General features: G+C 40.5%; 1 protein-coding gene across 2 annotated transcripts; it reads right to left on the bottom strand.

The window, feature by feature from the left end:
- Positions 1-250: 250 nt before the first annotated feature.
- Positions 251-17,435, bottom strand: sppl2 (signal peptide peptidase-like 2). Of its 2 annotated transcripts, none has more exons than XM_026935988.3 (15): positions 17,319-17,435; positions 15,113-15,229; positions 8,622-8,804; positions 6,801-6,890; positions 6,208-6,347; positions 4,578-4,711; positions 3,929-4,025; positions 3,202-3,318; positions 1,783-1,864; positions 1,625-1,699; positions 1,473-1,535; positions 1,199-1,298; positions 999-1,076; positions 726-886; positions 251-565 (listed from the first exon to the last, which is right to left on the bottom strand). In XM_026935988.3, the coding sequence occupies exons 1-15, from the start codon at positions 17,364-17,366 to the stop codon at positions 389-391; spliced, it is 1,662 nt and encodes a 553-aa protein (XP_026791789.2). In that variant the 5' UTR covers positions 17,367-17,435; the 3' UTR covers positions 251-388. The 2 variants fall into 2 exon arrangements, with proteins under 2 accessions (XP_026791789.2, XP_053089053.1); XM_053233078.1 differs by lacking the exon at positions 17,319-17,435 and adding an exon at positions 16,541-16,750.
- Between the last annotated feature and the right edge of the window lie 262 nt (positions 17,436-17,697).

Here is a 17,697-nt window from a genome sequence, read left to right on the forward strand (position 1 = left end):
TCGGCTTCCTCCTCTCCATATCCGCAATCTCAAGGCCTCTTCCACTTTTTTAACTTTTATAACACTTTTATAATAAAGTGGGAGTTACATTTAAAAAAAAAAAAAAAAATCAGATTAAAGAAAAAAAAAAACGTTTTTTGTTTCACAGTCTATGGGATGGATTTTTAGGTAAAATTTAAGTTAAAAATGACTAATAATCTAATAAATAATGCTGATTATTTAATTTGTAAATCTGCATCAGAGTATCAGGTGCACAGAAATAATTCTCTTAATTCCACTGTTTGTTTATTTAGAAGAGCAGAGTTTAAAAATCACAGGCCATAAAATAGATAAAATAAATAAATGAATAAATAATTTAATAAAGAAAGAAAGTCATCCCCTTTTGCCTTCAGTCCACTTCATTAGTTGTGCCTTCTGTCCTCTGAGGACATTCCTCCTCTGTAGGTGGAGGCGGGTCTTCACCATGATTGGTCACTTCACTCACAACTGGCTCCTGACTGGCCGAGGGCTCGGACATGGCTGGGTTTAGTGTTCGAGTGACAGGGGTCATGGCGACAGGAGAAGGCTGAAGAATGAAACGCGTGAAGGTCAGAGTATAAAGAGAAGGAAGTGAACAGTGTGTAGTGCACTAATGAGAGGTTTGGGACACAATGCTGTTAATGCTCAATAGTGTATTCTGGCAACAAAATGACGTGTGTGTGTGTGTGTGTGTGTGTAAAACTGACCAGAGACATATCCCCATTCCAGTAGGGCTTCAGTTCAGAGCGCCACAGCGCCACCGTCAGGCTGAACAGCAGAGAGCACGGAACCAGATAGAGCAGAGCTGGCTGAGCCGAGTTCATCAGTAACGCACACACAAAGCTGAGGAGCAGACCCACACTGTACCCTATGCACACACACATCACATACTGTAAACACACTAATAAATGAGCACATCACAGTTAGGGTGAAATTTGAACATGTACACCTGAAAAGTGGACTGTGTGTGTGAGACTCACCGACAGTGGAGGCCAGGAAGTAAACCCGTGATGAGTGTACAAGAACATCAAACCTGTGGCAGTACACTATGAGCAGACCTTATAATGAGAGAAAAATGTATTATTATTACTGCTGCTGCTGCTGTTGTTATAAACACAGTAATCAGGAGGAAGTGCTGAACTAAATGATTATGAACTGCAGAGAGGTGATGTTTCAGTACCGGGAATTAAAATGTCTCCGAAACCCAGCAGTAAAAATGGCCGACTACACAGAGCCATAGCAGAAAAGTTTAGATAAGGAACCTTCAGAACCATCGGGAGCTATACACACACACACACACACACACACAAACATACAAATAAAACACAAAAAGTTTACACAGTGTAAAGTCCTTGTGGAGCATCAGTTCTGTCCACCCGTCTATCTGCCTGTGTGTATCTGTCTTGATCTGACTAGCTCTCTCCACCTGTCTGTCTGTGTGAGCTAACTCTTACCTTCTCGTGTGTGGATGAATCAGAAGGACCTGCTCCTACTTCAACCATGATGCTCTCCCCACTCTATACACACACACAAGCAGGGCTCTGAGTCAGTATAATGTGTATGTGTGTGTGTGTGTGTGTGTGTGTGTGTGTGTTGGTGTATATACCTTAGTAAAATAAGGTGTTATAAACACGAAGAAGACATCATACACTAACAGAGCCGTGAGCAGGAGAGTGCATGCCTGTGGGGTGAAAAACAATAAAACAACTACACAATAACACAACTACACAATAACACAAAATTACAGAATTTAGTGTCACTCACTCTGAAGCTGGGCAGTCTGAATGTTTTCAGAACGTAGAGGCAGCAAGCCATGCCCAATGTGTCCTGCAGCACCCACGCCCACCTTACACACACACACACACACACACACACACACGTGTACTGTCAGACAGATTACATACAGTGGATATAAATGTTTACACTACAAAAATGGTAAAAGTGCAGGTTTTTGTGATGTAAAAAATGTAACCAAAATAAATGTCAGATCTTTTTCCACCTTTAATGTGATATAACAACAATAACATTCAAGTGAAAAACTAATAGGAACATTTTTGGGGAAAAAAAGAAAAAACTTCAATAACCTGGTTGCATAAGTATAGACAACCTTTTATAATGGGTGAATTAATCACATTCAAACTCACATTCAAAAATAATTATCATACAAAGCAATCATCATTATAAAGATGACAAGAAGAAAACTTATCAGGGAGGCTGCTGAGAGACCTACAGCAACATTAAAGGAGCTGCAGGAACATCAGGCGAGCACTGCTCACTCCCTGCATGTGACAACAATCTCATTCAACAATCTCATGTGAATATTCTTCACATGTCTGGGTGATGGGGTAGGGTGGCTAGACGGAAGCCCTTTCTCACAAAACACAATCCAAGCCCTAAATCACCCCAAACCATGTGGCCAACTGTGTTATTGTCTGATGAGGCCAAGGTTGAACTTTTTGGGCATAATTCTAAAAAATATGTTTGGTGCAAAAACAAAACCTAAAGAACACCATACCCAAGGTGAAGCACTGTGGTGGCAGCATCATGCTATGGTTCTATTTCTCTTCAGCTGGGACTGGGGCTCTAGTCAAGATAGAGGGACTCATGGATAGCTCCAAATGCCAATCTATTTTAACACAAAACACAAAAAATTTCACCGTAAAGCACAAATCCAAGTCAATAAAGCAACAGCTTCAGAAGAAGAAAATCAAAGTTTTGGAATGGCCCAGTCAGAGCCCAGATCTAAATTTGATCAATAACCTGTGGAATGACTTGAAGAGGGCTGTGCACAGGAGATCTGCTCGGAATCTGATAGATATGGAGCATTTTTGTAAGGAAGAGTGGAATAAAATTACCAAATGAAGATGTGTGAAAGATGTTGTTAAACTCCCAAAAACACTGAGTGCTGTATTACAAGCAAAAGTGCTTTAACAAAGTGTTAGTTAAGGGATTTGCATACTTTTATTGCAACCAGGTTAGTGTAACTTTTTTTCCTAAAACATTTCTATTTATTTTTCACTTGAACATTGTTGGTTGCTATTTCACATTGAAAGTGGAAAAAATCTGACATAATTTATCTAGGTTTCTTTTTTACATCACAAAAACCGGCACTTTTAACAGGGGTGTTTAGACTTTTATATCCACTGTACATTACTACTTTCTCCTATAAATGTGTGTGTGTACCGGTCATCGTTGCGGAACACACCCCAGGTTATGCTCACACTCACACACAACACACCCAGCAGCAGCATCCGCACCTCCGGCCGCTTTTTCAAGTAGGGCAGCTTGTTCTCGGGAATCCTGCTCCACACACACACACACACGCACACATGCAGGTAAGGAAATTTCCTAAAAATAAAAAACAGTTCCTGTTGTTTTTGTGAGATCATCAAAAGAGCAGCTGACAAATATGACACCGTTTCAGTCTGCATCCCAAATCATTTTCCATAGGTTACATAATATTTTGCCATCGTGTTTAGTGCTAAACACTTTAACTAGATAGCTATCACTGCTTGCTAAAGTGTGTAAACAGGAACGCACACACTCTGTCAAGATTTATACCAAACACACACACACACACACACACACACACACAGTATTGGGCTATGTCCCAAATAACATACTATTATACTAAATAGTGTCCAACAAGTACCGTGTCCCAGGGAACTACAGGTTATGTGCTCCTGTGACCTCCTCTTCAGTATATGATTCAGGACGCAATTGGGTTACATCTCAAATCACACACTAGAACTTTACTAGTGAGTCAGAATAAAACCTCTACAGGGTAAGTGCTGGTTAGGATAGATGATTTAGACATGTAGTGCACATGATGCTAAACTGAAGCCTATACGCTTCCATTAATTTCTCTTTACTGATGTAGAGGACGTGTTGAGGCACATGTGTTGCTCACCTGCACTTTCCGACAGGAATTCTGCAGACGATAAGCCAGAGACAGTTGTACAGACCCACAGAGGAGGTGATACAGAAGATCCAGATGAAGACATGCACTGTGGAAAAGCGAAAGGTCAGGAACGGCACTGGCCCAGAACTAATCTCCGCCTCCACACTGTGCAGATCAGCTAGCTCCAAAGTTCACAGGCCTCTTTACCCCCTAACTCCCAGCACTCAGCTCTTCATCAGCTACCAGCCGTGGAGGGTGAAGACTTCCTCTGAGACACGTGAAGCCAACCACGTCTTTTCAAACTGCTGCTCATGCTGCATCACACACTCTGAGGAAAGCGCTATCTGCCCTCTACTGCATACATGAGCTCACAGACATCCAGGATTGGCTAATGTCACTGTGATTGACAGGGGAGAGAGTATGCCCCTCCCAGTAGTATATGAAAAAAAAGAATATTTTCCAGTACATGAAAGTGTATCTGGTCAATAAAGTGATTCTGAGTTCTGTGTAAAGAATACGTATGAAGAAGTGTTTTCTGGCTGGCTGAGAGCAGAAGGAACAATAACACATTAGAGGAGTGTGCTTCAGGTGAATTATAATGTGAGTTGTGCCTTAAATTATGTAGCATTACTTAAATAAATAAAGTAAACACAAATACCCAGATAATCGTAGAACTTATAAAGAAGCAACAGCATGAGGCAGCACATCCCCACATACACAGCGATCGTGGTCGGAGTCAAGTTCACCGTCTCTCTCTCCTCTTTCTCTCCAATCTCCACCTCCTTCATCCGTCTGAAGAGAAAATTACATCTCATTTAATCTTTTTCCTGTTGCCCCCTAGTGGCCACTGTGTGATAAAACACATACAGTATTAATGTAATATGACAATCCTCTGTGCCACGCCCACTTTCACCTGCAAAACCATGTACTACTGGCCTTATTTGCATATTGGAATCTGATTGGCTAATATTTAGTGACGTAACACTAACTCAGATTTATCTAATTTTAAACTTTTAAACAAAAAATGTTTAGATTTTTTAAATAGAATGTATATTTTATTGTAGAATTGCTTATTTGTTATGGTACTGTCCATTTTGTGCCATTTTACTGTTAAAAATATCTAAAAAAAAAAAAAGAAAGGAAATTCATATTGGTTCATATCCATGAATATAAACTCTTAGATCTGACCTCATGTTTTATTTCTGTTTCATTTCAGAAAGGAAATGAAATATTACACTAATTCTTTGAAACAAAAATCAGTTCAAACTATAAACTGTACTTTACCTTTTTTATATAACATTTTATTTCACACCCTAGAGTAAATATAACTGGGTTCTACACAAATATAAATGTTCATATTTACATCTTCGTGTATACATAAACAAGTACTTGATACGTTCAATAAATCAAATGATTCAGTGAATCATTCAGTCATGCTCGAGATTCATTCCTCTCCAGTGAATCAGATGAGTCAGTGAGTTAAATGAGTCCTAAATGAGTCCAAAGCACATATTAATTACTTAACAAAAGAAGAAGAAGCGTGTAGGAGCGGTGTGTGTTGGCGGTGTGTGTGTAGAAGAGGTGTGTGTGTGTGTGTGTGTAGGAGCAGTGTGTGTGTAAGAGAGGTGTGTGTAGGATCAGTGAATGTGTTGGAGAGGTGTGTGTGTGTGTGTGTGTGTGTGTGTGTGGGCGGTGTGTGTAGGAGCGGTATGTGTGTTGGAGGCTTGTGTATGAAGGAGCGGTGTGTGTGCTGGCGGTGTGTGTGTGTGTGTGTGTGGGAACAGTGCTTGTGTAGGAGAGGTATGTATGTGGGAGCGGTGTGTGTGTTGGAGAGGTGTGTGTGTTGGCAGTGTGTGTGTGTAGGAGAGATGTGTGTGTTGGAGAGGTATTTGAAGAAGAGGTGTGTGTGTTGGCGGTGTGTGTAGGAGCAGTGTGTGTAGGAGCGGTGTGTGTGTTGGAGGTGTTTGTAGGAGCGGTGTGTGTGTTGGAGGTGTGTGTGTAGGAGCAGTGTGTGTGTTGGCCTTGTGTGTGTGGGATTGGTGTGTGTGTTGGAGGTGTGTGTGTGTGTGTGGGAGCAGTGTGTGTAGCAGCTGTGTGTGTGTTGGTGGTGTGTGTATGTAGGAGCGGTGTGTGTCTTGGGTGTGTGTTTGTAGGAGCGTGTGTGTGTGTGTGTGGGAGTGATGTATGTGTAGGAGCATTGTGTGTGTAGGAGCGGTGTGTGTGGGAGCAGTGTGTGTGTGTGTGTGTGTGTGTGTGTGTGTGTAGGAACGGTGTGTGTGTCGTCTCACTTTTTGATTTCTCGGACACCGGTCCAGTATCCTCCCCCCGCTACCGTCCCCACGGCCATGAAGAACATCACCACCACGCTAAAGTCCACCACTGGCCCGTCAGGAGAGTACAGCACCACCTGCTTCCTGGCTCTGAAACGCTGCCAAGTACACACAACAACACACACACTAGGGCTGGGCGATATCATGGAACTTGAAGACACTTTTACGATATTTACAGCCATGTACCATTTCAAAAATATGAAAAACATTTGTCTACAAAAATAAATTACTTTAAAACAAAAATAATAAAAACGAATAAACATTAATAACAATTAATACATTTTACCATTTTAAAGGGCTGTCAGTGCTATTTTAAAAAAAGGTTAGCAAAACATAGACATAAATTATCACAATATCAATATTATATCCTCATATGACCCAGCCCTAACACATGCTTGGTGAACATGGTGAATATTCAATAACTTCCAGGTCACGCTGGATCAAGGAATCAAGCAGTGCAGGTTTACAGGTTTACTTTTAGTGCTCCAGCACTACTGAGGGTGGAGCGTTCTGTAGTACATGTTTCTGATTGGTCAGAGTTGTGTAATTACCGTACGGATGTCCAGCATGTCAGTGTAACTGATTAAAGCGAGCGGAATGTCGATCTCCTCGTACTGAGACTTATTCCCCTTTGGAGGGATCTGAGAAAAAGAAGAATAAAAGAATAAAAATAATAAACACATTATTATAACACATACAGTCAGGTCCAGAAGTATTTGGACAACGACGGAGTTTTTGTGATTTTGCCTTTATACACCACAATAGATTTTAAATAAAACAGTCAAGATGTGATCAAAGTGTAGACTTTCAGCTTTATTTTAAGAGGTTCCACAAAAATATGGCATTTACCGTTTAGGAATTACAGCCATTTTCAACAAAGTACCTCCATTTTCAGGAGCTCAAAGGTATTTGGACAAAGTGACATAATTGTAAATATAACCATAATTTAATACTTGGATGAAAATCCTTTGCCGTCAATGACTACCTGAAGTCTGGAGCCCATGTTCTCAAAACTCAAATTCTGAGTTCCCTCCCTGGAGATGCTTTGCCAGGCCTTCACTGCAGCCACCTTCAGTTGCTGCTTGTTTGTGAGTCTTTCTGCCTTCAGTCTTGTATTCAGTAAGTGAAAAGCATGCTCTATTGGGTTGAGATCAGGCGACTGACGTGGCCATTGAAGAATATTTCATTTCTTTGCCTTCAAAAAGTCTTGAGTTGCTTTCGCGGTATGTTTAGGGTCATTATTCACTTGCATATGAAGCAGTGTCCTATCCGTTTTGTAGCATTTGGCTGAATGTGTGCAGAAAGTATAGCCCTATACATCTCAGAATTCATCTTGCTACTTCTCACAGCAGTCACATCATCAATAAACACCAGTGAGCCCGTTCCATTGCCAGCCATACATGCCCATGCTATAACACTGCCTCCACCATCTTTGACACATGATGTGGTATACTTTGGATCATGAGCTGTTCCTTTCTTTCACCATATTTTTCTCTTCCCATCATTCTGGTACAAGTTACTCTTGGTTTCATCAGTCCAAAGAATCTTATTCCAGAACATGGGAGGCTTTTTTTAGATGTTTTCTGGCAAAGTCTAATCTGGCTTTCCTGTTCTTGAATGTTACCAGTGGTTTGCACCTTGTTGTAAACCCTCTGTATTTGCATTCATGAAGGTGTCTCTTGATTGTAGATTTTGACAATGATATCTCTACCTTCTCCAGAGTATTCTTGACTTCTGTTGATGTTGTGTAGGGGTTTTTCTTCACCAAGGAAAGGATTCTGCGACCATCCACTTTAGTTGTCTTCCGTGGTCTTCCAGGCCTTTTGATGTTGTTGAGCTCACCAGTGCTTTTTTCCTTTTAAAGAATGTACCCAACTGTTGATTTGGCCACACCTAATGTTTTTGCTATGTCTCTTATAGATTTATGTTGTTTTTTCAGCCTAATGATGGCCTCCTTCACTTGCATTGAGATTGGACTTCATATTGGTAGTTCCAGTTGAACAGCTGCCAAATGCCAACTCAATACCTGATATCAACTCCAGACCTTTTATCTGCTTCAATTGTCTTGAAGTAACGAGGGAATGGACCGCATCTGGTCAATTAACTTCTTGTCAGTCAATTGTCCAAATACCTTTGAGCCCCTGAAAATGGAAGTACTTTGCTTAAAATGGCTGTAATTCCTAAATGGTAAATGCCATATTTTTGTGGAACCTCTTAAAATAAAGCAGCTGAAAGTCTACACTTCGATCATATCTTGACTGTTTTATTTCAAATCCATTGGGGTGGTGTATAAAGGCAAAATCACAAAAACTCCGTCATTGTCCAAATATTTCCGGACCTGACTGTATATAGGTCAAAGGTCAAATCCTCACCAGCCCTTCTTTGCTGATGATCAGGAGACCTTTTGCATCATTGGTTTGGGCCAAACGAACTTTTTCATAAAATGTGCAGTTCCCACGCATCACCATGGCAACACGGTCAGGAAACCCGCCATGTGGGACATCGGAGTTGGAGCAAAGCACAGACGAGGTCAGGTCATACACCTCCACTGCGGACTGAGAAAACACACAACACAAACCGGCCAATCAGCATCAAGAACAAGTAATAATCACACTGAGAATTTTTATTCTGTTTCTGAAATACTGTCAGTAAGAGTTGCTCTCTCTCTCTCTCTCTCTCTCAAAGTCAAAAGTCAAAAGGTTGCTTTACTGGTATGACAAATATTAACATTTGTATTGCCAAAGCTTTGGTACAGACTTTGGGAACAAAATAGAAAATAACTAAAGAAATGAATAAATAGAAACAAATGTACATACAGTCAACCATACAGCCAAAAAGAAACACCAGTAATGGGACTCATAGAACACATATTATATATACATATATATATATATATATACAGTTGAGGTCAAAAGTTTACATACCCCTTTCAGAATCTGCAAAATGTTTATTATTTTACCAAAATAAGAGGGATCATACAAAATGCGTGAAAGATGTTTACATATAGTCCACAAGAGAAAATAATAGTTGAATTTATAAAAATGACCCTGTTCAAAAGTTTACATACCCTTGATTCTTAATACTGTGTTGTTACCTGAATGATCCACAGCTGTGTTTTTTTGTTTACTGATAGTTGTTCAAGAGTCCCTTGTTTGTCCTGAACAGTTAAACTGCTGTTCTTCAGAAAAATCCTTCAAGTCCCACAAATTCTTTGGTTTTCCAGCATTTTTTGTGTATTTAAACCCTTTCCAACAATGACTGTATGATTTTGAGATCCATCTTTTCACACTGAGGACACCTCCAGATGCAGCCATTTTAAGCACAGTACTTCCATTTTCAGGGGCTCAAAGGTATTTGCACAATTGACTGAAAAGACGTTATTTGACCAGGTGCGGTCCATTCCCTCGTTACTTCAAGCACCTTTTGAGCTGTTGCCAGCCTGCCTCCGGTATCCTCATTTTCGTTCCGACCAGAGCAAGTGTCACACTTTTGCTGAAACCCGGGAGAACCATGGACAGATTTGCCATCATGGAGTCCTTGCCCTTAGCTGAGATTTTCAAGTCCCTGGCCAACATCCACCAAACCCAACACCAGGCACTCCTTGAGCTGATGACGGAGCAGGAGCAGTGCTTCCAGGTCCTGCTCCAAGCCCAGGTGGAGGACCGGCAGGTGAGGCTTTGGTCCGGATCCCCAACACGCCAAAGGCCGCCCCGATCAAACTGGGACTTACCACATACTGGTGAGTATCCAATGGGGTACATACCATGCCTTGGTAGATTCAGGCTGTAACCAGACCTCAATTCACCAATGCACGTGTGGTGAAGGTGAGGTGTGTGCACGGGGATGTTCATGAATATCCACTGGTGCCAGTCATCATTATCAAATTCCCATAGCAAAAACACATAGTGGAGGTGGTCATTAGTCCTTGCCTCACTCATCCACTAATCCTGGGGACAAATTGGCCAGGGTTCCAAACATTAGTGAAAGAAGTGTTTGTGGATGGGTCCTGCAGTAGTGAGAGACAGAGTGGAATGTGCGCAGCATTGGCTGGGGAGGCGGTGCCAGGGCTGTTGACATCAGCTCCACATCAGGGGGACGCAGAGAGGGGGGAGGGCCCTGCTCCTCCCCTCTTGGGGGGATTCCCCTCAGGAATTTCCCCTTGGAGCAGTCGCGCGACAAGACCCTGAAACACGCCTTCAACCAAGTGAGAGAAATCATTGAAAATTCAGCATAATGTTGCGCTCTCCCACTCCAATTTTTTGATTATTAAGGACAGGTTGTACCGAGTGACGCAGGACACTCAAACGCTGGAAGAGATGACCCAGTTGTTGGTCCCAAAGAGCCGTAGGAATCTTCTGTTCCATCATAATCGCAAGGCTGGGCATTTAGGCCAGGATAAGACATTGAACCGTCTAACAGTTTGTTTTTATTGGCCAGGCATTTGCGGTGATGTTTGTAGGTGGTGTGCATGTTCGCACTAGTATTTACCATCCACAGACGGATGGACTGGTTGAACGGTTTAAACAGACGCTTAAGAACATGATTCGTAAGTTTGCGCGGAATTGGGATAAGTGGCTAGAGCCCTCATTATTTGCAGTATGAGAGGTTCCGCAAGCCTCCACAGGGTTTTCCCCGCTCAAATTATTGTACAGACAGAAGCCTCACCGCGTCCTCGACATCATTCGGGAAAATTGGGAGGAGGGACCTTCTAACAGTAAAAGCAAAATTCTGTACATTCTTGACCTGAGAGCAAAACTCCACACCTTGAGCCACATAACACAGGAGAATTTGCATCAGGCACATGAACATAAGTCCTGGGTGTATAACGGGGTATTCAGATACGGGAATTCGCACCTGGAGATAAAGTGCTCGTTTACTACCCATCTCAAGCTCTAAATTACTCACCAAGTGGCAAGGACCCTTTGAGGTCATATGCCGGGTCGGGGATGTTGACTACAAGGTGAGGCGAATGGACAGAGGAGGGGCGTGGCAGGTTTACCACTTTAACCTTCTGAAACCATGGAGGGAGGCGGTTCCTGTGGCTTTGGTTATGGTTGTTCCAGAGAGGGAGGAGCTATGACTGGAGGTGACTCTAAAAATGGCAGCTCAATCCACCCCGGTCCCTTATGGAGACCACCTCTCACCGTCCCAATCACGGACATTGCCAATTTGCAGGCGGAGTTTTCTGACGTGTTCTCGCCTCTACCCGGGTGCACTAACCTCATAGAGCACCACATAGAGACACTCTCAGGGGTCGTGGTACGCAGCTGCCCCTATCCTTTCCCTTGACAGGTGCCATTGTAACAAGATAATCCATGTTATTCCCTTCACCTATCAGTAGTTTTAATGTTATGGCTGATCTGTGTATATATATATATATATATATATATATGGTGGATATAAAAAGGCTATGCACCCAAGTTAAAATGTCAGATTTTTGTGATGTAAAAAAAAATTAAACCAAGATCAATCATGTCAGAACTTTTTCCACCCTCAATGTGAAATTACGACGTATAAAAATGAAGTGAAAAACAATCAGAAACATTTTAGGGAAAAATAGGAAAAATAAAAAACTTACAATAACCTGGTTGCATAAGTATGCACACCCCTAATATACCTTTTGATTATATTACACCGCTTAGTCTTTTTGGCTAAGAGTCTATCAGCATTGTACACAATACTTTACGTCACAATATTTTCTCACTTTTTCTTGCAAAAACATTCTAGATCCATCAAATTGCAAGGGCATCTCCTGTGCACAGCCCACTTCAGGTTACCCCACAGATATTTAGTTTCATTCAGGTCTGGGCTCTGGCTAAGCCATTCAAAAACTTTGATCTTCTTTTGGTTAAGCCATTCCTTTGTTGATTTGGATGTATGCTTTGGGTCATTGTCATGCTAAAAGGGGAAGTTCCTTTTCATCGTCAGCTTACTAGCAGACATCTGAAGGTTTTGCACTAAAATTGACTGGTATTTGTAGCTATTCATGATTCCCTCCATCTTGATAAAAGCCCCAGTTCTGGCGGAAGAAAAGCAGTCCTAAAGAATGATGCTGCCACCACCATGTTTCACCATGGTTCACGATATTCTTTTGGCAATGTTCATTTGGAATTAATATACCTTTTGCAATTGGTCTCATCAGACCATAACAGATTTTGCCACATAGTCTGGGGTGATTTAGTTGAGCTTGGAGGGGTTTTTTTTCGTGAGAAAGGGCTTCCGTCTAGCCACCCTACCCCATAGCCCAGACATATCACATGCAGAGAGTTATCAGTAATTGTCAGATATTCCTGCAGCTCCTTTATTGTTGCTGTAGGTCTCTTGGCAGCCTCCCTGGTAAGTTCTTGTCTTGTGCTTTTATAAATATTGGGGGGATGTCCTGTTCTTGGTGATATCACTGTGATGCTCCATTTTCTCCACTTGTTGATGATGGCCTTCATGGTGGTCCATGGTACATCTATTGTTTAGGAAATTTTTTGTAACTCTGTCCTGATCAATACCTTTCGACAGTGGGACCCTATACAGGCTTTATAAGCCCATTGCAGACCATGGCTTCAGATGTCAGATGAAACCAAGAAGATGTGAAGAGGGGTTAATCCGAATAAATTCATTGATGAGAACTGTACGATAATTACTTCTGAACATGAGATTGATTGTGATTGGTTCATTCTGAACACAGCCACATCCCCATTTATAAAAGGGTATGCACGCTTATGTTAAACCTAAGTTCTGACATGATTTATTTTGGTTTCATTTTTTTACCTCACAAAAACCTGCAATTTTAACAGGGGTGTGTTGACTTTCTATACCCACTGTGTTTTATATATATATATATATATATATATATATATATATATATATATATATATATATAAAATCTTAATTTTTTTATGAAGTGAAAATTAATAGGACAATATTTTAGTAATTATAATAAAGGACTTTTGAAAATTCAATTCTCTCTCTCTCTTTGTCTCTGTCTCTCTCCTCTCACTTTCTCAAAGTCAAAAGGTTGCTTTATTGTCATGACAAATATTAACACTTGTATTGCCAAAGCTTGGATACAGACTTTGGAAACAAAATAGAAAATAACTACAAAATATATAAATAAATAGAAACAAATGTACATACAGTCAGCAATGCAGTCAAAAAGAAACACTAGTAATGAAACTCAGAACACTGAGAATTAAAAATAATAATATATAATTATAATTGTATATATATATATATATACAAATAAGTATTTGGACAATGACAGAGTTTTTGTGATTTTGCCTTTATACACCACCACATTGGATTTGAAATAAAATTACCATTTAGGAATTACAGCCATTTTCAACAAAGTACCTCCATTTTCAGGGGCTCAAAGGTATTTGGACAAAGTGACATAATTGTAAATATAACCTTCATTTTAATACTTGGATGAAAATCCTTCGCAGTCAGTGACCGCCTGAAGTCTTGGGCCCATGTTCTCAAAACTCAAATTCTGAGTTCCCTCCCTGGAGATGCTTTGCTAGGCCTTCACTGCAGCCACCCTCAATTGCTGCTTGTTTGTGGGTCTTTCTGCCTTCAGTCTTGTATTCAGTAAGTGAAAAGCATGCTCTATTGGGTTGAGATCAGGCGACTGACGTGGCCATTGAAGAATATTTCATTTCTTTGCCTTCAAAAAGTCTTGAGTTGCTTTCGCGGTATGTTTAGGGTCATTATTCACTTGCATATGAAGCAGTGTCCTATCAGTTTTGTAGCATTTGGCTGAATGTGTGCAGAAAGTATAGCCCTATACATCTCAGAATTCATCTTGCTACTTCTCACAGCAGTCACATCATCAATAAACACCAGTGAGACCGTTACATTGCCAGCCATACATGCCCATGCTATAACACTGCCTCCACCATCTTTGACACGTGATGTGGTATACTTTGGATCATGAGCTGTTCCTTTCTTTCACCATACTTTTCTCTTCCCATCATTCTGGTACAAGTTAATCTTGGTTTCATCAGTCCAAAGAATCTTATTCCAGAACATGGGAGGCTTTTTAGATGTTTTCTGGCAAAGTCTAATCTGGCTTTCCTGTTCTTGAATGTTACCAGTGGTTTGCACCTTGTTGTAAACCGTCTGTATTTACATTCATGAAGGCATATCGTGATTGTAGATTTCGTCAATGATACGCCTACCTTCTCCAGTTTATTCTTGACTTCTGTTAATGTTGTGAAGGGGTTTTTCTTCACCAAGGAAAGGATTCTGCGATCATCCACTTTAGTTGTCTTCCGTGGTCTTCCAGGCCTTTCGATGTTGTTGAGCTCACCAGTGCTTTCTTCCATTTTAAGAATGTACCCAACTGTTGATTTGGCCACACCTAAGGTTTTTGCTATGTCTCTTATAGATTTATGTTGTTTTTTCAGCCTAATGATGGCCTCCTGCATTGAGACTGGACTTCGTATTGGTAGCTCCAGTCAAATAGCTGCCAAATGCCAACTCAAAACCTGATATCAACTCCAGACCTTTTATTTGCTCCATTTGTCTTGAAGTAATGAGGGATTGGACCGCACCTGATCAATTAACTTCTTGTCAGTCAATTGTCCAAATAACTTTGAGGCCCTGAAAATGGAAGTACTTTGTTGAAAATGGCTGTAATTCCTAAAGGGTAAGTGCCATATTTTTGTGGAACCTCTTAAAATAAAGCTGAAAGTCTACACTTCAATCACATCTTGTTTTATTTCAAATCCATTGGGGTGGTGTATAAAGGTATATATTTCCGGACCTGACTGTACATATATATATATATATATATATATATATATATATATATATATATATATATATATATATATATATAACTCTCTCTTTCTGTTTTTCTCTCTCTCACCATGGTGTGGAGGTGGTGAGGTAAGGGTGTCCAGCGGGAGTTGAAGTGGATGCAGTAATCCTTCCCTTCACTTTCTCCCAACTCACTGAAATGAGCTATGCCGTATTCTCCTAAAACCTGCAGGGACAAACACCACATCTGTAAAACATCTGTAAAAGTAAGGCTGTGTCCTGAATCAGACATTACACATATCTGCTGCTTATATTTAAGAAATATCACACAAGCAAGAATGATGTTGTAGTGAATATTAGCTTGGCTGTGATTCGGTCATAGTCACGAGGTCACAGTAATCACAGCTAATTACAGCTAATCGCAGGTAATCACAGCTAATCGCAGGTAATCACAGCTAATCGCAGGTAATCACAGCTAATCGCAGGTAATCATAGTTAATCACAGGTAATCACAGCTAACTGCAGGTAATCACAGCTAATCGCAGGTAATCACAGCTAACTGCAGGTAATCACAGGTAATCGCAGGTAATCACAGTTAATCGCAGGTAATCACAGCTAATTGCAGGTAATCACAGCTAATCGCAGGTAATCATAGTTAATCGCAGGTAATCACAGCTAATCGCAGGTAATCACAGCTAATCGCAGGTAATCATAGTTAATCGCAGGTAATCACAGCTAATCGCAGGTAATCATAGTTAATCGCAGGTAATCATAGTTAATCGCAGGTAATCACAGTTAATCGCAGGTAATCATAGTTAATCGCAGGTAATCACAGCTAATCGCAGGTAATCACAGCTAATCGCAGGTAATCATAGTTAATCGCAGGTAATCACAGCTAATCGCAGGTAATCGGGTAATAATGGATAATCAGGTAATCACAGATAATTACAGGTAATCAGATAATCATGGGTAATCATGGGTAATCAGGCAATCACAGGTAATCACAGGTCATAAGAGTTAAACAGGTAATCACAGGTAATGACAGGTAATTACAGAGTAATCAAGGCCTGTACTCTAAAACCACACTTTAAAACCAAAGGGCCTGCACTCTAAAATCAAAACAAACATTTGTTTGTTCCTGTCCCCAATGTCTTTTACTAATTGTTCCGATGACTCCTCCAGACGGATAATGCGTGCCTCAGCTTCCTCCAGTCCCTCCTGCATAACCATCACTTTTGCTTTCAGCTAAGAGGTCGTTTGTTTAATAGCAGAGACATCCGGTGCAACGCTCGACAGTGTGGAACTCATTTTAGTTATTTCAGCAAACAGTTTGTGAAAGTAAGCGGAAGATTCTGTCGAGTTAAGGAACTCCTCTAAACTTGCCCCATCAACCTGCTCATGTGCCAGAGTTTTCTGTGTAGACGGACAGCTAGGATTTTTAAAATATATTGATGACGCCATTTTCCTATCTTTATTTACACTTAACACTAGGTACCCTGGAGGTTTCGCAGATCCGGGTGAAGTAAGAAATACTTACAAATATGGGCTTTTCATTAATAAAAGGTTAATTTAACTCCAAGGCAGCGCCGTGACCTCTAAAGAGCAGCCGTCTTGTTCTCTGCACCCACGTGACTCCTACAGCATAATTATTAGCATTAATAGTTTGTTTATTTTTTTTTTCCAGCAATGAAAATACTTCCCAAAGAAGCCACAGCTGGATAGCATGTTGCATGTTGCCATGGTAATGCACAGGCTGACTGACAGCCTATAGTAAGTGTAGTAATTGCTTCAGTGTAATCAACTATTGCTAAAATTGGAATATTGACTAAATATCAGTGCTCTTGTCCAATAAGGTGTCACATTTAATGCAATACTGGCTCATTCGCATATTTTAAAAAATGTTAGAACATTGTGTTCGTTCTGATATGTGTAAAGAATATAATAAAATTAATAATAATAAGAAGAACAACAACATTATTATTATTATTATTATTATTATTATTGTTCTTCTTGTTGTTATTTTTATTACTTTCTTTTGGAAAAGTGAAGTTTTCCAGACCTTTTTGTTTTTTATTTTTGCATTTCCTTTCCCGTCAATATCAGTCTTTATTAATATTAATATAAATCTGAATAATTAATAGGTGAAATACAGCATCTCTTCCGCCTCCTCTAACACAGAGCTGCAGTTAGCCAGATTAGCTCTACACTCTGCACCTGTACTGAACACATCACTTCACCATGTTCGAGTGGCTAAATAATATTTTCAATAATATTAATAATAATAATGATAGAGTGTGTTAATAAACACTACATACCTTTGTGATGAGAAGAGCAGCGCAGATCAGTGCTGATAAACACCCCATGATGATGATGTCTGACTACTGCACACACACACACACACACACACACACACACACACACACACACACACACACTGATTGGCTCATACCCAGCAGTGATGACATCAGCCTCCATGCGATTGGCTCACACGCCTGTCAATCACATCACTGCCTCACGATCAGCTGTTCAGGGCCGCGAGCACAAATACTTCAAGTGCACTAAAAAGGGTCACTACATAAGTGTACTACAGGAAACATTTTGGATACAGCTCTTTCCTCTGGATGTAAGTGCACTCCATAGTGTATGAAATAAGAGTATTTGTAAAATAAATAAATAAATAAATACGTAGTGCAT

This window comes from Pangasianodon hypophthalmus, chromosome 4 (assembly GCF_027358585.1).
Source record: "Pangasianodon hypophthalmus isolate fPanHyp1 chromosome 4, fPanHyp1.pri, whole genome shotgun sequence".
Classification (NCBI taxonomy): Eukaryota; Metazoa; Chordata; class Actinopteri; order Siluriformes; family Pangasiidae; genus Pangasianodon; species Pangasianodon hypophthalmus.